General features: G+C 40.4%; 1 protein-coding gene across 5 annotated transcripts in view; it reads right to left on the bottom strand.

Moving 5' to 3' along the window:
* Window positions 1–21,260, bottom strand: part of LOC110513522 (FERM, ARHGEF and pleckstrin domain-containing protein 1) — a 120,051-nt gene that overhangs the window by 60,637 nt on the left and 38,154 nt on the right. For all 5 annotated transcript variants that reach the window (XM_090206947.1, XM_090206946.1, XM_090206945.1 and 2 more), the window contains exons 6-7: window positions 14,194–14,291; window positions 11,592–11,706 (exon numbers count right to left, since the gene is read on the bottom strand). In XM_090206947.1, the coding sequence (XP_090063073.1) occupies window positions 11,592–11,706; window positions 14,194–14,291 (213 nt within the window). The remainder of the gene's footprint in view (window positions 1–11,591; window positions 11,707–14,193; window positions 14,292–21,260) is intronic.

Below are 21,260 nucleotides of genomic sequence, written 5' to 3' on the forward strand. Positions count from 1 at the left end.
AACTAATAGAATCCACTAAACTAATAGAATCCATGTATATTAAACTAATAGAATCCACTAAACTAATAGAATCCATTAAACTAATAGAATCCACTAAACTAATAGAATCCATTAAACTAATAGAATCCATTAAACTAATAGAATCCATTAAACTAATAGAATCCATTAAACTAATAGAATCCATTAAACTAATAGAATCCATTAAACTAATAGAATCCACTAAACTAATAGAATCCATTAAACTAATAGAATCCATTAAACTAATAGAATCCACTAAACTAATAGAATCCATTAAACTAATAGAATCCATTAAACTAATAGAATCCATTAAACTAATAGAATCCATTAAACTAATAGAATCCACTAAACTAATAGAATCCATTAAACTAATAGAATCCACTAAACTAATAGAATCCACTAAACTAATAGAATCCATTAAACTAATAGAATCCATTAAACTAATAGAAACCATTAAACTAATAGAATCCATTAAACTAATAGAATCCATTAAACTAATAGAATCCATGTATATTAAACTAATAGAATCCACTAAACTAATAGAATCCATTAAACTAATAGAATCCACTAAACTAATAGAATCCACTAAACTAATAGAATCCATTAAACTAATAGAATCCACTAAACTAATAGAATCCACTAAACTAATAGAATCCACTAAACTAATAGAATCCACTAAACTAATAGAATCCACTAAACTAATAGAATCCACTAAACTAATAGAATCCACTAAACTAATAGAATCCACTAAACTAATAGAATCCATTAAACTAATAGAATCCATTAAACTAATAGAATCCATTAAACTAATAGAATCCACTAAACTAATAGAATCCATTAAACTAATAGAATCCATTAAACTAATAGAATCCATTAAACTAATAGAATCCACTAAACTAATAGAATCCATTAAACTAATAGAATCCATTAAACTAATAGAATCCATTAAACTAATAGAATCCACTAAACTAATAGAATCCACTAAACTAATAGAATCCACTAAACTAATAGAATCCACTAAACTAATAGAATCCACTAAACTAATAGAATCCATTAAACTAATAGAATCCATTAAACTAATAGAATCCATTAAACTAATAGAATCCACTAAACTAATAGAATCCATTAAACTAATAGAATCCATTAAACTAATAGAATCCATTAAACTAATAGAATCCATTAAACTAATAGAATCCATGTATATTAAACTAATAGAATCCATTAAACTAATAGAATCCATTAAACTAATAGAATCCATTAAACTAATAGAATCCACTAAACTAATAGAATCCATTAAACTAATAGAATCCATGTATATTAAACTAATAGAATCCATTAAACTAATAGAATCCACTAAACTAATAGAATCCACTAAACTAATAGAATCCACTAAACTAATAGAATCCATTAAACTAATAGAATCCATTAAACTAATAGAATCCACTAAACTAATAGAATCCACTAAACTAATAGAATCCACTAAACTAATAGAATCCACTAAACTAATAGAATCCATTAAACTAATAGAATCCACTAAACTAATAGAATCCACTAAACTAATAGAATCCATTAAACTAATAGAATCCATTAAACTAATAGAATCCACTAAACTAATAGAAACCACTAAACTAATAGAATCCACTAAACTAATAGAATCCACTAAACTAATAGAATCCATGTATATTAAACTAATAGAATCCACTAAACTAATAGAATCCACTAAACTAATAGAATCCACTAAAATAAGAATCCACTAAACTAATAGAATCCACTAAACTAATAGAATCCACTAAACTAATAGAAACCACTAAACTAATAGAATCCACTAAACTAATAGAAACCATTAAACTAATAGAATCCATGTATATTAAACTAATAGAATCCACTAAACTAATAGAATCCACTAAACTAATAGAATCCACTAAAATAAGAATCCACTAAACTAATAGAATCCACTAAACTAATAGAATCCATTAAACTAATAGAATCCACTAAACTAATAGAATCCACTAAACTAATAGAATCCACTAAACTAATAGAATCCATTACACTAATAGAATCCACTAAACTAATAGAATCCACTAAACTAAGAATCCACTAAACTAATAGAATCCACTAAACTAATAGAATCCATTAAACTAATAGAATCCATGTATATTAAACTAAAAGAATCCACTAAACTAATAGAATCCATTAAACTAATAGAATCCATTACACTAATAGAATCCACTAAACTAATAGAATCCACTAAACTAATAGAATCCATTAAACTAATAGAATCCATTAAACTAATAGAATCCATGTATATTAAACTAATAGAATCCACTAAACTAATAGAATCCACTAAACTAATAGAATCCATTAAACTAATAGAATCCATTAAACTAATAGAATCCATGTATATTAAACTAATAGAATCCACTAAACTAATAGAATCCATTAAACTAATAGAATCCATTAAACTAATAGAATCCATGTATATTAAACTAATAGAATCCACTAAACTAATAGAATCCATTAAACTAATAGAATCCATTAAACTAATAGAATCCATTAAACTAATAGAATCCACTAAACTAATAGAATCCACTAAACTAATAGAATCCATTAAACTAATAGAATCCATTACACTAATAGAATCCACTAAACTAATATAATCCATTAAACTAATAGAATCCATTAAACTAATAGAATCCATGTATATTAAACTAATAGAATCCATTAAACTAATAGAATCCATTAAACTAATAGAATCCACTAAACTAATAGAATCCATTAAACTAATAGAATCCACTAAACTAATAGAATCCATTAAACTAATAGAATCCACTAAACTAATAGAATCCATTAAACTAATAGAATCCACTAAACTAATAGAATCCACTAAACTAATAGAATCCACTAAACTAATAGAATCCATTAAACTAATAGAATCCATTAAACTAATAGAATCCACTAAACTAATAGAATCCATTAAACTAATAGAATCCATTAAACTAATAGAATCCACTAAACTAATAGAATCCACTAAACTAATAGAATCCATTACACTAATAGAATCCACTAAACTAATAGAATCCACTAAACTAATAGAATCCATTAAACTAATAGAATCCATGTATATTAAACTAATAGAATCCACTAAACTAATAGAATCCACTAAACTAATAGAATCCACTAAACTAATAGAATCCATTAAACTAATAGAATCCACTAAACTAATAGAATCCATTAAACTAATAGAATCCATTAAACTAATAGAATCCATTAAACTAATAGAATCCACTAAACTAATAGAATCCATTAAACTAATAGAATCCACTAAACTAATAGAATCCATTAAACTAATAGAATCCATTAAACTAATAGAATCCACTAAACTAATAGAATCCACTAAACTAATAGAATCCATTAAACTAATAGAATCCATTAAACTAATAGAATCCATGTATATTAAACTAATAGAATCCACTAAACTAATAGAATCCACTAAACTAATAGAATCCATTAAACTAATAGAATCCACTAAACTAATAGAATCCACTAAACTAATAGAATCCATTAAACTAATAGAATCCATTAAACTAATAGAATCCATTAAACTAATAGAATCCATTAAACTAATAGAATCCATTAAACTAATAGAATCCACTAAACTAATAGAATCCATTAAACTAATAGAATCCATTAAACTAATAGAATCCACTAAACTAATAGAATCCATTAAACTAATAGAATCCATTACACTAATAGAATCCACTAAACTAATAGAATCCACTAAACTAATAGAATCCACTAAACTAATAGAATCCATTAAACTAATAGAATCCACTAAACTAATAGAATCCATGTATATTAAACTAATAGAATCCATTAAACTAATAGAATCCACTAAACTAATAGAATCCATTAAACTAATAGAATCCATTAAACTAATAGAATCCACTAAACTAATAGAATCCACTAAACTAATAGAATCCACTAAACTAATAGAATCCATTAAACTAATAGAATCCACTAAACTAATAGAATCCACTAAACTAATAGAATCCATGTATATTAAACTAATAGAATCCACTAAACTAATAGAATCCATTAAACTAATAGAATCCATTAAACTAATAGAATCCATTAAACTAATAGAATCCACTAAACTAATAGAATCCATTAAACTAATAGAATCCACTAAACTAATAGAATCCACTAAACTAATAGAATCCACTAAACTAATAGAATCCATGTATACTAAACTAATAGAATCCACTAAACTAATAGAATCCATTAAACTAATAGAATCCACTAAACTAATAGAATCCACTAAACTAATAGAATCCATGTATATTAAACTAATAGAATCCATTAAACTAATAGAATCCACTAAACTAATAGAATCCACTAAACTAATAGAATCCATGTATATTAAACTAATAGAATCCATTAAACTAATAGAATCCACTAAACTAATAGAATCCATTAAACTAATAGAATCCACTAAACTAATAGAATCCACTAAACTAATAGAATCCATTAAACTAATAGAATCCACTAAACTAATAGAATCCACTAAACTAATAGAATCCATTAAACTAATAGAATCCACTAAACTAATAGAATCCATTAAACTAATAGAATCCACTAAACTAATAGAATCCACTAAACTAATAGAATCCATTAAACTAATAGAATCCACTAAACTAATAGAATCCATTAAACTAATAGAATCCACTAAACTAATAGAATCCATTAAACTAATAGAATCCACTAAACTAATAGAATCCATTAAACTAATAGAATCCACTAAACTAATAGAATCCACTAAACTAATAGAATCCATTAAACTAATAGAATCCACTAAACTAATAGAATCCATTAAACTAATAGAATCCATTAAACTAATAGAATCCACTAAACTAAGAATCCACTAAACTACTAGAATCCACTAAACAAATAGAATCCATTAAACTAATAGAATCCACTAAACTAATAGAATCCATTAAACTAATAGAATCCACTAAACTAAGAATCCACTAAACTACTAGAATCCACTAAACTAATAGAATCCACTAAACTAATAGAATCCACTAAACTAATAGAATCCACTAAACTACTAGAATCCACTAAACTAATAGAATCCACTAAACTAATAGAATCCACTAAACTAATATAATCCACTAAACTAATAGAATCCACTAAACTAATAGAATCCATTAAACTAATAGAATCCACTAAACTAATAGAATCCATTAAACTAATAGAATCCACTAAACTAATAGAATCCATTAAACTAATAGAATCCACTAAACTAATAGAAACCACTAAACTAATAGAATCCATGTATATTAAACTAATAGAATCCACTAAACTACTAGAATCCACTAAACTAATAGAATCCACTAAACTAATAGAATCCATTAAACTAATAGAATCCACTAAACTAATAGAATCCACTAAACTAATAGAATCCATGTATATTAAACTAATAGAATCCATTAAACTAATAGAATCCACTAAACTAATAGAATCCACTAAACTAATAGAATCCATGTATATTAAACTAATAGAATCCATTAAACTAATAGAATCCACTAAACTAATAGAATCCATTAAACTAATAGAATCCACTAAACTAATAGAATCCATTAAACTAATAGAATCCACTAAACTAATAGAAACCACTAAACTAATAGAATCCATGTATATTAAACTAATAGAATCCACTAAACTACTAGAATCCACTAAACTAATAGAATCCACTAAACTAATAGAATCCATTAAACTAATAGAATCCACTAAACTAATAGAATCCACTAAACTAATAGAATCCACTAAACTAATAGAATCCATTAAACTAATAGAATCCACTAAACTAATAGAATCCATTAAACTAATAGAATCCACTAAACTAATAGAATCCATTAAACTAATAGAATCCATTAAACTAATAGAATCCACTAAACTAATAGAATCCACTAAACTAATAGAATCCACTAAACTAATAGAATCCATTAAACTAATAGAATCCACTAAACTAATAGAATCCATGTATATTAAACTAATAGAATCCATTAAACTAATAGAATCCACTAAACTAATAGAATCCACTAAACTAATAGAATCCATGTATATTAAACTAATAGAATCCATTAAACTAATAGAATCCACTAAACTAATAGAATCCATTAAACTAATAGAATCCACTAAACTAATAGAATCCACTAAACTAATAGAATCCATTAAACTAATAGAATCCATTACACTAATAGAATCCACTAAACTAATAGAATCCACTAAACTAATAGAATCCACTAAACTAATAGAATCCATTAAACTAATAGAATCCACTAAACTAATAGAATCCACTAAACTAATAGAATCCATTAAACTAATAGAATCCACTAAACTAATAGAATCCATTAAACTAATAGAATCCACTAAACTAATAGAATCCACTAAACTAATAGAATCCATTAAACTAATAGAATCCACTAAACTAATAGAATCCATTAAACTAATAGAATCCTCTAAACTAATAGAATCCATTAAACTAATAGAATCCACTAAACTAATAGAATCCATTAAACTAATAGAATCCACTAAACTAATACAATCCACTAAACTAATAGAATCCATTAAACTAATAGAATCCACTAAACTAATAGAATCCATTAAACTAATAGAATCCATTAAACTAATAGAATCCACTAAACTAAGAATCCACTAAACTACTAGAATCCACTAAACAAATAGAATCCATTAAACTAATAGAATCCACTAAACTAATAGAATCCATTAAACTAATAGAATCCACTAAACTAAGAATCCACTAAACTAATAGAATCCACTAAACTAATAGAATCCACTAAACTAATAGAATCCACTAAACTACTAGAATCCACTAAACTAATAGAATCCACTAAACTAATAGAATCCACTAAACTAATATAATCCACTAAACTAATAGAATCCACTAAACTAATAGAATCCATTAAACTAATAGAATCCACTAAACTAATAGAATCCATTAAACTAATAGAATCCACTAAACTAATAGAATCCATTAAACTAATAGAATCCACTAAACTAATAGAAACCACTAAACTAATAGAATCCATGTATATTAAACTAATAGAATCCACTAAACTACTAGAATCCACTAAACTAATAGAATCCACTAAACTAATAGAATCCATTAAACTAATAGAATCCACTAAACTAATAGAAACCACTAAACTAATAGAATCCACTAAACTAATAGAATCCACTAAACTAATAAAATCCATTACACTAATAGAATCCACTAAACTAATAGAATCCACTAAACTAATAGAATCCACTAAACTAAGAATCCACTAAACTAATAGAATCCATTAAACTAATAGAATCCATTAAACTAATAGAATCCACTAAACTAATAGAATCCACTAAACTAATAGAATCCATTAAACTAATAGAATCCACTAAACTAATAGAATCCATTAAACTAATAGAATCCATTAAACTAATAGAATCCATTAAACTAATAGAATCCACTAAACTAATAGAATCCATTAAACTAATAGAATCCACTAAACTAATAGAATCCATTAAACTAATAGAATCCACTAAACTAATAGAATCCATTAAACTAATAGAATCCATTAAACTAATAGAATCCACTAAACTAATAGAATCCATTAAACTAATAGAATCCACTAAACTAATAGAATCCATTAAACTAATAGAATCCACTAAACTAATAGAATCCATTAAACTAATAGAATCCATTAAACTAATAGAATCCACTAAACTAATAGAATCCATTAAACTAATAGAATCCATTAAACTAATAGAATCCATTAAACTAATAGAATCCACTAAACTAATAGAATCCATTAAACTAATAGAATCCACTAAACTAATAGAATCCACTAAAGTAATAGAATCCACTAAACTAATAGAATCCACTAAACTAATAGAATCCATTAAACTAATAGAATCCATTAAACTAATAGAATCCATTAAACTAATAGAAACCATTAAACTAATAGAATCCATTAAACTAATAGAATCCATTAAACTAATAGAATCCACTAAACTAATAGAATCCACTAAACTAATAGAATCCACTAAACTAATAGAATCCACTAAACTAATAGAAACCATTAAACTAATAGAATCCACTAAACTAATAGAATCCATAAACTTAATGCTTGCTTAACCAATATGTTGGATAATATATTGCCCTCCGCCTCCCCACCAACACACGAGAGACTTTGAGTTACTAAATCTGCTGAGTGGAAATAGTTTCCTGTTTCCTGTATGTGGGCCTGAATTAGGCACTTCCATCCTTCCTGCTCTGATCTGGGCTGGCTGGTCTCCTGAGGGACAGTGGTTGGTTTGGGGGGTGGAGAGGGGCCCGGTTTGGTAAGATAGACACAGAGGGTGGAGGGGATAGAGGGGGTTGGTAGGGCAGACAGAGAGTGTAGAGGGGGTTGGTAGGGCAGACAGAGAGGGGGGAGGGGGTTGGTAGGGCAGACAGAGAGGGGGGAGGGGGGTGGTAGGGCAGACACAGAGGGAAGAGAATGTAGAGGGGGTTGGTAGGGCAGACACAGAGTGTAGAGGGAGTAGGTAAGGCAGACAGAGCGTGTAGAGGGAGTAGGTAGGACAGACACAGTGGGTGAGGGGGTAGAGGGGGTTTGTAGGGCAGACACAGAGGGAAGAGAGGGTAGAGGGGGTTGGTAGGGCAGACAGAATGTAGAGGGGGTAGAGGGGGTTGGTAGGGCAGACAGAGAGTGTAGAGGGAGTAGAGGGGGTTGGTAGGGCAGACACAGAGGGAAGAGGAGGTAGGGGGGTTGGTAGGGCAGACACAGAGGGAAGAGGGGGTAGAGGGGGTAGGTAGGGCAGACACAGAGTGTAGAGGGAGTAGGTAAGGCAGACAGAGAGTGTAGAGGGAGTAGGTAGGACAGACACAGAGGGAAGAGGGGGTAGAGGGGGTTGGTAGGGCAGACACAGAGTGTAGAGGGAGTAGGTAAGGCAGACAGAGAGTGTAGAGGGAGTAGGTAGGACAGACACAGTGGGTGAGGGGGTAGAGGGGGTTTGTAGGGCAGACACAGAGGGAAGAGAGGGTAGAGGGGGTTGGTAGGGCAGACAGAATGTAGAGGGGGTAGAGGGGGTTGGTAGGGCAGACAGAGAGTGTAGAGGGAGTAGAGGGGGTTGGTAGGGCAGACACAGAGGGAAGAGGAGGTAGGGGGGTTGGTAGGGCAGACACAGAGGGAAGAGGGGGTAGAGGGGGTAGGTAGGGCAGACACAGAGTGTAGAGGGAGTAGGTAAGGCAGACAGAGAGTGTAGAGGGAGTAGGTAGGACAGACACAGAGGGAAGAGGGGGTAGAGGGGGTTGGTAGGGCAGACACAGAGGGTAGAGGGGGTTGGTAGGGCAGATAGAGGGAGTAAAAGGGGGCATGGAAGACTAGGGGTAGGGTCATCTGATCCTAAATCTGTGGTTAGGGACAACGTCTACACCCAGGGAAGACTAGGGGTAGGGTCATCTGATCCTAGATCTGTGGTTAGGGACAACGTCTACACCCAGGGAAGACTAGGGGTCATCTGATCCTAGATCTGTGGTTAGGGACAACGTCTACACCCAGGGAAGACTAGGGGTCATCTGATCCTAGATCTGTGGTTAGGGACAACGTCTACACCCAGGGAAGACTAGGGGTCATCTGATCCTAGATCTGTGGTTAGGGACAACGTCTACACCCAGGGAAGACTAGGGGTCATCTGATCCTAGATCTGTGGTTAGGGACAACGTCTACACCCAGGGAAGACTAGGGGTCATCTGATCCTAGATCTGTGGTTAGGGACAACGTCTACACCCAGGGAAGACTAGGGGTCATCTGATCCTAGATCTGTGGTTAGGGACAACGTCTACACCCAGGGAAGACTAGGGGTCATCTGATCCTAGATCTGTGGTTAGGGATAACGTCTACACCCAGGGAAGACTAGGGGTCATCTGATCCTAGATCTGTGGTTAGGGACAACGTCTACACCCAGGGAAAACTAAAGCCTAGGACTGGTGCCCATCTCTGGGAGGAGAGGCTGGGAGAGAGAGCAGAGGAGGGAGGGATGAGAGGGAGGAAGTGGTCCTGGCACACACCCAAGGAATGGATGAGTCATCTCAGCTGGAATTCTGGGAAAGGAAGGACAGGGACAGTCTTGTTCCATCAGTCCCACAATAGTTTTACAGGGAAGGCTGGAAGGCAGGGGGCGCTTTACGGATTACCATCTCTAACCATCTGTGTGGGCGCAGAGACAGGGACGGGGACAGGGACAGAGACAGGGACAGGGACAGAGACAGAGACAGGGAAAGAGACAGGGAAAGGGACAGGGACAAAGACAGAGACAGGGACAGAGACAGAGACAGGGAAAGAGACAGGGAAAGAGACAGGGAAAGAGACAGGGAAAGGGACAAAGACAGAGACAGGGACAGGGACAGGGACAGAGACAGGGAAAGAGACAGGGAAAGGGACAAAGACAGGGACAGGAACAGGGACAAAGACAGGGACCGGGACAGGGACAGGGACGTTACCTGTCAGATTAACAACAACACTGCTCTGACGCTGGCTGGATGCTAGACACTACAGTACTGCATTACATAACACTGGGCCTTGGCTACTGATGTTCATCAAGCTTCATCTACAGAAGCTAAATCACCATCTAACTTCTCATCTTTCTGATGTAATCTGTCATGTGCCTTTTTACTGAGGAATGGCTTCTGTCTGGTCACTCTACCATAAAGGCCTGATTGGTGGAGTGCTGCAGAGATGGTTGTCCTTCTGGAAGGTTCTATCTCCACAGAGGAACTCTGGAGCGCTGTCAGAGTGACTATCGGGTCTTGGTCACCTCCCTGACCAAGGCCCTTCTCCCCCGACTGCTTAGTTTGGCTGGGCGGCCAGTTCGAGGCAGAACCTTAGTGGTTACAAACGTTTCATTTATAAGGCCACTGTGTTCTTGGAGACCTTTCCCCAGATCTGTACTTCGGACACAGTCCTTGCAAACATTTCTAAAAACCTGTTTTTGCTTTGACATTATGGGGTATTGTGTATAGATATGAGAAAATTATAATTTTGAATCCATTTTAGAATAAGGCTGTAACGTAACAAAAAGTGGATTAAAGTCGAGGGTTCTGAATATTTTCCAAAGGCACGGTACCCCCCCCCCCCCAAAACATTTGATTGGTTACTGATTAGTTTGCGGTTGAATCAAACATACATTTAACAATCTGTAAATGCTTGAATTTCCCACTTTAATTACTGAACAAGTAAATTCGTGATTTCCACCAGCCAACGTTGTAAATAGCAGCATTGTGACGCCGTAGGCCTGTAGCTCCGAGAAACACGAGGCGAAACACGACAACCCAATCTAAATAAACACGTCTCCATTAAAGCCAAACACCACATCATCTGGTAGCCTGTCGATAGGCAACCGCGTAGACATCGCAATTTCAGAACCGCGGACAGCGATCGGTAGTCGACACTTTGTATGTGACCCAAACTCCAACTTTGCAGGAGGGTCCAGAGAAAGGTAGAGTGACTCACACGTGCTTGTGGTGGTACTCTGTGATCTTGTCCATCAGAGCGTCCTGGTTAGGCATGTACTTGTTGTGAAGAAGGTGCTGAAAACTCTGGACCTCGTCAAAGTCCCCGATCTCAGCTGTGGAGAGAAGAGAGGAGAGACCGAGAAAGAGGGAAAGATAGGAGAGAGTAGAAGAGAGAGGAGAGGGAGGAGAGAGACGAGAGGGAGGAGAGACGAGAGGGAGGAGAGAGACGAGAGGGAGGAGAGAGACGAGAGAGAGGAGAGACGAGAGAGAGGAGAGACGAGAGGGAGGAGACGAGAGAGAGGAGAGACGAGAGAGAGAGGAGAGACGAGCGGGAGGAGAGACGAGAGGGAGGAGAGAGACGAGAGTCGAGAGAGAGACGACAGAGACGAGAGAGAGGAGAGAGACAAGAGAGACGAGAGAGACGAGAGAGACGAGAGGGAGGAGAGAGACGAGAGGGAGGAGAGAGACGAGAGGGAGGAGAGAGACGAGAGGGAGGAGAGACGAGAGAGAGGAGAGACGAGAGGGAGGAGAGACGAGAGGGAAGAGACGAGAGAGAGAGGAGAGACGAGCGGGAGGAGAGACGAGAGGGAGGAGAGAGACGAGAGAGACGAGAGAGAGGAGACGAGAGAGACGAGAGAGAGGAGAGAGACGAGAGGGAGGAGAGAGACGAGAGGAAGGAGAGAGACGAGAGGAAGGAGAGAGACGAGAGAGACGAGAGACGAGAGGGAGGAGAGACGAGAGGGAGGAGAGACGAGAGGGAGGAGACGAGAGGGAGGAGACGAGAGGGAGGAGACGAGAGGGAGGAGACGAGAGGGAGGAGACGAGAGGGAGGAGAGACGAGCGGGAGGAGAGACGAGCGGGAGGAGAGACGAGAGACGAGAGAGAAGAGAGACGAGAGGGAGGAGAAAGGGGAGAGGGAGGAGAGACGAGAGGGTTGAAAAAGGGGAGAGAGAGGAGACACGAGAGGGAGGAGAAAGGGGAGAGAGAGGAGAGACGAGAGGGAAGAGAAAGGGGAGAGAGAGGAGAGACGAGAGGGAGGAGAAAGGGGAGAGAGAGGAGAGACGAGAGGGAGGAGAAAGGGGAGAGAGGAGAGACGAGAGGGAGGAGAAAGGGGAGAGAGAGGAGAGACGAGAGGGAGGAGAGACGAGAGGGAGGAGAGACGAGAGGGAGGAGAGACGAGAGAGAGGAGAAAGGGGAGAGGAGTGTTACTGAATAACCAAGAGGAGAGTTCAATCCACACAGACGTCACCCCACTAGAGCCTGAACTGGCAGCTTTTCCCTCTGTCAGGTATTCAGCTACAGTCTCTCCAGATCACCCCACTAGAGCCTGAACTGGCAGCTTTTCCCTCTGTCAGGTATTCAGCTACAGTCTCTCCAGATCACCCCACTAGAGCCTGAACTGGCAGCTTTTCCCTCTGTCAGGTATTCAGCTACAGTCTCTCCAGATCACCCCACTAGAGCCTGAACTGGCAGCTTTTCCCTCTGTCAGGTATTCAGCTACAGTCTCTCCAGATTACCCAACGGTGATGAGAACGGGACAGGTTCCATGGCAACTAAGTGATTCTGAATTTGCTCCGTGGCGATTTGTCTGACAGGTATTTTTATGTATTCAGATAAATGGTTCCTCTCAGCATATTAACCACCTCATCAACTGGAACAGAAATATCGGCACTGGAGCCGGAACACACTGGAGTACACACTGGAGTACACAATGGAGTACACACTGGAGCCAGTACACACTGGAGTACACACTGGAGTACACACTGGAGCCGGTACACACAGGAGTACACACTGGGGTACACACTGGAGCCGGTACACACTGGAGTACACACTGGAGCCGGTACACACTGGAGTACACACTGGAGTACACACTGGAGCCGGTACACACTGGAGTACACACTGGAGTACACACTGGAGCCGGTACACACAGGAGTACACACTGGGGTACACACTGGAGCCGGTACACACTGGAGTACACACTGGAGCCGGTACACACTGGAGTACACACTGGAGTACACACTGGAGCCGGTACACACTGGAGTACACACTGGAGCCGTTACACACTGGAGTACACACTGGAGCCGGTACACACTGGAGTACACACTGGAGCCGGTACACACTGGAGTACACACTGGAGCCGTTACACACTGGAGCCGTTACGCGCTGGAGCCGGTACACACTGGAGCCGCTACACACTGGAGCCGCTACACACTGGAGTACACACTGGAGCCGGTACACACTGGAGTACACAATGGAGTACACACTGGAGTACACACTGGAGCCGGCAACACACTGGAGTCGGTACACACTGGAGCCGTTACACACTGGAGTACACAATGGAGCCGGTACACACTGGAGTACACACTGGAGCCGGTACACACTGGAGCTGGTACACACTGGAGTACACAATGGAGCCGGTACACACTGGAGTACACACTGGAGCCGGTACACACTGGAGCCGGGAACACACTGGAGCCGGGAACACACTGGAGCCGGTACCACACTGGAGCCGGGAACACACTGGAGCCGGGAACACACTGGAGCCGGTACTAAAATAAATCAGGAAGCTCTAACTATATTATAATAGAAAGTATGCTTACACTGGACGATATGAGAGACCAGCAGGGCAGCACTGGTGTCGTTGCAGGTCAGACGTCCACACGCCAGATCATGCTTTATCTGGAGAGCAAACAGGTACCTGAGAGAGAGAGAGGAGAAGGAGAGAGAGAGAGGAGAAGGAGAGAGTAGAATGAGAGAGAGAGATGGAGAGAGAGAAAGAGAGAGAAGGAGAGAGTAGAATGAGAGAGAGAGAAGGAGAGAGAGAAGGAGAGAGAGAGACGGAGAGAGAGAGACGGAGAGAGAGAGACGGAGAGAGAGAGACGGAGAGAGAGAAGGAGAGAGAGAAGGAGAGAGAGGAGGAGAGAGAGAGAAGAGAGAGAGTGGAGAGAGGAGAGAAAGAGGAGAGAGAGAGAGGAGAAGGAGAGATAAGGAGAGAGAAGGAGAGAGAGGAGAGAGAGTGGAGAGAGGAGAGAAATAGGAGAGAGGAGAGAGAGAGGAGAAGGAGAGAGGAGAATGAGAGAGAGGAGAAGGAGAGAGAGAGAGGAGAAAGAGAGGGAAGGAGAGAGGGAAAGAGAGGGAAGGAGAGAGGGAAGGAGAGAGGGAAGGAGAGAGGGAAGGAGAGAGGGAAGGAGAGAGGGAAGGAGAGAGGGAAGGAGAGAGGGAAGGAGAGAGGAGAATGAGAGAGAGGAGAAGGAGAGAGGAGAATGAGAGAGGAGAAGGAGAGAGAGAGAGGAGAGAGAGAGGAGAAGGAGAGAGGAGAATGAGAGAGAGAGGAGAAGGAGAGAGAGAGAGAGAGAGGAGAGAAAAAAAGAGCGAAAGAGAGAGAAAGAGGGGGAGAAAACATGAGAGGATACGCATGGTAACTATTAACCTTTAGTCTGCACAGTCAGAAACCTGGTGTGTAATGGCATAGTCTTGAAAACCCAACCCGCCTTACAGGGTTAACTAAAAGTCACGTCAGTTGCCTTGACAGAGTGTGAATCCACAAACAGCGTGAGAATGTTGCCATAAAACAGCCCTCCATCCATCTAATCGAATCCCCGAGCTGACAAGGTCAAAATCTGTCGTTCTGCCTCTGAACAAGGCAGTTAACCCACTGTTCCCCTGAACAAGGCAGTTAACCCACTGTTCCCCTGAACAAGGCAGTTAACCCACTGTTCCCCTGAACAAGGCAGTTAACCCACTGTTCCCCTGAACAAGGCAGTTTACCCACTGCTCCCCTGAACAAGGCAGTTAACCCACTGCTCCCCTGAACAAGGCAGTTAACCCACTGCTCCCCTGAACAAGGCAGTTAACCCACTGCTCCCCTGAACAAGGCAGTTAACCCACTGCTCCCCTGAACAAGGCAGTTAACCCACTGCTCCCCTGAACAAGGCAGTTAACCCACTGTTCCCCTGAACAAGGCAGTTAACCCACTGTTACCCTGAACAAGGCAGTTAACCCACTGTTCCCCTGAGCAAGGCAGTTAACCCACTGTTCCCCTGAACAAGGCAGTTAACCCACTGTTCCCCTGAACAAGGCAGTTAACCCACTGTTCCCCTGAACAAGGCAGTTAACCCACTGCTCCCCTGAACAAGGCAGTTAACCCACTGCTCCCCTGAACAAGGCAGTTAACCCACTGTTCCCCTGAACAAGGCAGTTAACCCACTGTTCCCCTGAACAAGGCAGTTAACCCACTGTTCCCCTGAGCAAGGCAGTTAACCCACTGTTCACCTGAACAAGGCAGTTAACCCACTGTTCCCCTGAACAAGGCAGTTAACCCACTGTTCCCCTGAACAAGGCAGTTAACCCACTGTTCCCCTGAACAAGGCAGTTAACCCACTGCTCCCCTGAACAAGGCAGTTAACCCACTGCTCCCCTGAACAAGGCAGTTAACCCACTGTTCCCCTGAACAAGGCAGTTAACCCACTGTTCCCCTGAACAAGGCAGTTAACCCACTGCTCCCCTGAACAAGGCAGTTAACCCACTGCTCCCCTGAACAAGGCAGTTAACCCACTGCTCCCCTGAACAAGGCAGTTAACCCACTGCTCCCCTGAACAAGGCAGTTAACCCACTGCTCCCCTGAACAAGGCAGTTAACCCACTGCTCCCCTGAACAAGGCAGTTAACCCACTGCTCCCCTGAACAAGGCAGTTAACCCACTGCTCCCCTGAACAAGGCAGTTAACCCACTGCTCCCCTGAACAAGGCAGTTAACCCACTGCTCCCCTGAACAAGGCAGTTCACCCACTGCTCCCCTGAACAAGGCAGTTAACCCACTGCTCCCCTGAAAAAGGCAGTTAACCCACTGTTCCCCTGAACAAGGCAGTTAACCCACTGTTCCCCTGAACAAGGCAGTTAACCCACTGTTCCCCTGAACAAGGCAGTTAACCCACTGTTCCCCTGAACAAGGCAGTTAACCCACTGCTCCCCTGAACAAGGCAGTTAACCCACTGCTCCCCTGAACAAGGCAGTTAACCCACTGCTCCCCTGAACAAGGCAGTTAACCCACTGCTCCCCTGAACAAGGCAGTTAACCCACTGCTCCCCTGGACAAGGCAGTTAACCCACTGTTCCCCTGAACAAGGCAGTTAACCCACTGTTCCCCTGAACAAGGCAGTTAACCCATTGTTCCCCTGGACAAGGCAGTTAACCCACTGTTCCCCTGAACAAGGCAGTTAACCCACTGTTCCCCTGAACAAGGCAGTTAACCCACTGTTCCCCTGAACAAGGCAGTTAACCCATTGTTCCCCTGGACAAGGCAGTTAACCCACTGTTCCCCTGAACAAGGCAGTTAACCCACTGTTCCCCTGAACAAGGCAGTTAACCCATTGTTCCCCATGCGCCGAAGACGTGGATGTCGATTAAGGCAGCCCCCCCACACCTCTCTGATTCAGAGGGTTGGGTTAAATTCGGAAGACACATTTCAGCTGAAGGTGTTCAGTTACAACTGACTAGGTATCCCCCTTTCCAACTGACTAGGTATCCCCCCCTTTCCAACTGACTAGGTATCCCCCCTTTCCCTTTCCAACTGACTAGGTACCCCCCTTTCCAACTGACTAGGTATCCCCCCTTTCCAACTGACTAGGTATCCCCTCTTTCCAACTGACTAGGTATCCCCTCTTTCCAACTGACTAGGTATCCCCTCTTTCTAACTGACTAGGTATCCCCCCTTTCTAACTGACTAGGTAACTGTCATTAATAACTAGGTATCCCCCTTTCCAACTATCATTAATAACTTCACCATGCTCAAAGGGATATTTAATTTATGCTTCCTTTTGTTTTTACCCATCTACCAATGGGTGCCCGTCTTTGCGAGGCACTGGAACACCTCCCTTGTCTTAGCGGCTGAAACTGTGTTTGAAGGTCACTGCTTGACTGAGGTCTTTTTCCAGATAATTGTATGTGTGGGTTACAGAGATGGGGTAGTCATTCAAAAATCATGTTAAACACTATTATTGCACACAGAGTCCAAGATATTACAGATTTTAATTCTAAAAACATCATTCATAACATAACATTGAGTCTCGTCCCTCAACAGTGGGTTACACTGTGTCTCGTCCCTCAATAGCCTTGGTTTCTCAAATGACTGCCACGCCTGGTTCACTAACTACTTCTCAGATAGAGTTCAGTGTGTCAAATCGGAGGGCCTGTTGTCCGGGCCTCTGGCGGTCTCTATGGGGGTTCAATTATCGGGCCGACTCTTTTCTCTGTATACATCAATGATGTCGCTCTTGCTGCTGGTGATTCTCTGATCCACCTCTACGCAGACGACACCATTCTGTATACTTTTGGCCCTTCGTTGGACACTGTTAACAACGAGCTTCAATGTCACACAACACTCCTTCCGTGGCCTCCAACTGCTCTTAAATGCAAGTAAAACTAAATGCTCTTCAAACGATTGCTGCCTCCACCTGCCCGCCCGACTAGCATCACTACTCTGGACGGTTCTGACTTAGAATATGTGGACAACTACAAATACCTAGGTGTCTGGATAGACTGTAAACTCTCCTTCCAGACTCACATTAAGCATCTCCAATCCAAAATTAAATCTAGAATCGGCTTCCTATTTCGCAACAAAGCATCCTTCACGCATGCTGCCAAACATACCCTCGTAAAACTGACTACCGATCTTCGACTTTGGCGATGTCATTTACAAAATAGCCTCCAACACTCTACTCAGCAAATTGGATGCAGTCTATTACAGTGCCATCCGTTTTGTCACCAAAGCACCATCTACTACCCACCACTGCGACCTGTATGCTCTCGTTGGCTGGTCCTCGCTTCATATTCGTCGCCAAACCCACTGGCTCTAGGTCATCTATAAGTCTTTACTAGGTTAAACCCCGCCTTATCTCAGCTCACTGGTCACCATAGCAGCACCCAACCGTAGCACACGCTCCAGCAGGTATATTTCCATGGACACCCCCAAAGCCAACACCTCCTTTGGCCACCTTTCCTTCCAGTTCTCTGCTGCCAATGACTGGAACGAATTGCAAAAAATCACTGAAGTTGGAGACTCATATCTCCCTCATTAACTTTAAGCATCAGCTATCTGAGCATCTTACCAACCAATCTGTAAATATCCCATCCAACCAACTACCGACCTCATTCCCATATTGGTTTTGTTTTTCTGCTCTTTTGTACACCAGTATTTCTACTTGCACATCCTCATCTGCACATACATCACTCCAGTGTAAATTGCTAAATTGTAATTACTTTGCTACTATGGCCTATTTATTGCCTTACCCCCTACATCCATTTGCACACACTGTATATAGACTTCTCTATTGTGTTGTTGTCTGTATGTTTGTTTACTCCATGTGTAACTCTGTTGTTGTTATTGTCTGTATGTTTGTTTACTCCATGTGTAACTCTGTTGTTGTTGTATGTTTGTTTACTCCATGTGTAACTCTGTTGTTGTCTGTATGTTTGTTTATTCCATGTGTAACTCTGTTGTTGTCTGTATGTTTGTTTATTCCATGTGTAACTCTGTTGTTGTCTGTATGTTTGTTTATTCCATGTGTAACTCTGTTGTTGTCTGTATGTTTGTTTATTCCATGTGTAACTCTGTTGTTGTCTGTATGTTTGTTTACTCCATGTGTAACTCTGTTGTTGTCTGTATGTTTGTTTACTCCATGTGTAACTCTGTTGTTGTCTGTATGTTTGTTTACTCCATGTGTAACTCTGTTGTTGTCTGTATGTTTGTTTACTCCATGTGTAACTCTGTTGTTGTCTGTATGTTTGTTTATTCCATGTGTAACTCTGTTGTTGTCTGTATGTTTGTTTACTCCATGTGTAACTCTGTTGTTGTCTGTATGTTTGTTTACTCCATGTGTAACTCTGTTGTTGTCTGTATGTTTGTTTACTCCATGTGTAACTCTGTTGTCTGTATGTTTGTTTACTCCATGTGTAACTCTGTTGTTGTCTGTATGTTTGTTTACTCCATGTGTAACTCTGTTGTTGTCTGTATGTTTGTTTATTCCATGTGTAACTCTGTTGTTGTCTGTATGTTTGTTTACTCCATGTGTAACTCTGTTATTGTCTGTATGTTTGTTTACTCCATGTGTAACTCTGTTGTTGTTATTGTCTGTATGTTTGTTTATTCCATGTGTAACTCTGTTGTTGTCTGTATGTTTGTTTACTCCATGTGTTACTCTGTTGTTGTCTGTATGTTTGTTTACTCCATGTGTAACTCTGTTGTTGTCTGTATGTTTGTTTACTCCATGTGTAACTCTGTTGTTGTCTGTATGTTTGTTTACTCCATGTGTAACTCTGTTATTGTCTGTTCACACTGCTTTTGCTTTATCTTGGTCAGGGTCACAGTTGTAAATGAGAACTTGTTCTCAACTAGTCTACCTGGTTAAATAAAGGTGATCTGGTCTACCTGGTTAAACAAAGGTGATCTGGTCTACCTGGTTAAATAAAGGTGATCTGGTCTACCTGGTTAAATAAAGGTGATCTGGTCTACCTGGTTAAATAAAGGTGATCTGGTCTACCTGGTTAAACAAAGGTGATCTGGTCTACCTGGTTAAACAAAGGTGATCTGGTCTACCTGGTTAAATAAAGGTGATCTGGTCTACCTGGTTAAACAACGGTGATCTGGCCTCCCTGGTTAAACAAAGGTGATCTGGTCTACCTGGTTAAATAGTGGGTTACACTGCGTCTCGTCCCTCAACAGTAGGTTACACTGTGTCTCGTCCCTCAACAGTATGTTACACTGTGTCTCACTGTCTCGTCCCTCAACAGTAGGTTACACTGCGTCTCGTCCCTCAACAGTAGGTTACACTGCGTCTCGTCCATCAACAGTAGGTTACACTGTGTCTCACTGCGTCTCGTCCCTCAACAGTAGGTTACACTGTGTCTAACTGTGTCTCGTCCTTCAACAGTAGGTTACACTGCGTCTCGTCCTTCAACAGTAGGTTACACTGCGTCTCGTCCCTCAACAGTAGGTTACACTGTGTCTCGTCCCTCAACAGTAGTTTACACTGTGTCTCGTCCCTCAACAGTAGTTTACACTGTGTCTCGTCCCTCAACAGTAGTTTACACTGTGTCTCGTCCCTCAACAGTAGTTTACACTGTGTCTCGTCCCTCAACAGTAGTTTACACTGTGTCTCGTCCCTCAACAGTAGTTTACACTGTGTCTCGTCCCTCAACAGTAGTTTACACTGTGTCTCGTCCCTCAACAGTAGGTTACACTGTGTCTCGTCCTTCAACAGTAGGTTACACTGTGTCTCGTCCCTCAACAGTAGGTTACACGGTGTCTCGTCCCTCAACAGTAGGTTACACTGTGTCTCGTCCTTCAACAGTAGGTTACACTGTGTCTCGTCCTTCAACAGTAGGTTACACTGTGTCTCGTCCCTCAACAGTAGGTTACACTGTGTCTCGTCCCTCAACAGTAGGTTACACTGTGTCTCGTCCCTCAACAGTAGGTTGGACTGTGTCTCGTCCCTCAACAGTAGGTTACACTGTGTCTCGTCCCTCAACAGTAGGTTACACTGTGTCTCGTCCCTCAACAGTAGGTTACACTGTGTCTCGTCCCTCAACAGTAGGTCACACTGTGTCTCGTCCCTCAACAGTAGGTTACACTGTGTCTCGTCCTTCAACAGTAGGTTACACTGTGTCTCGTCCT

Source organism: Oncorhynchus mykiss, chromosome 18 (genome assembly GCF_057628025.1).
Source record: "Oncorhynchus mykiss isolate SJ-2025 chromosome 18, ASM5762802v1, whole genome shotgun sequence".
NCBI lineage: Eukaryota > Metazoa > Chordata > Actinopteri > Salmoniformes > Salmonidae > Oncorhynchus > Oncorhynchus mykiss.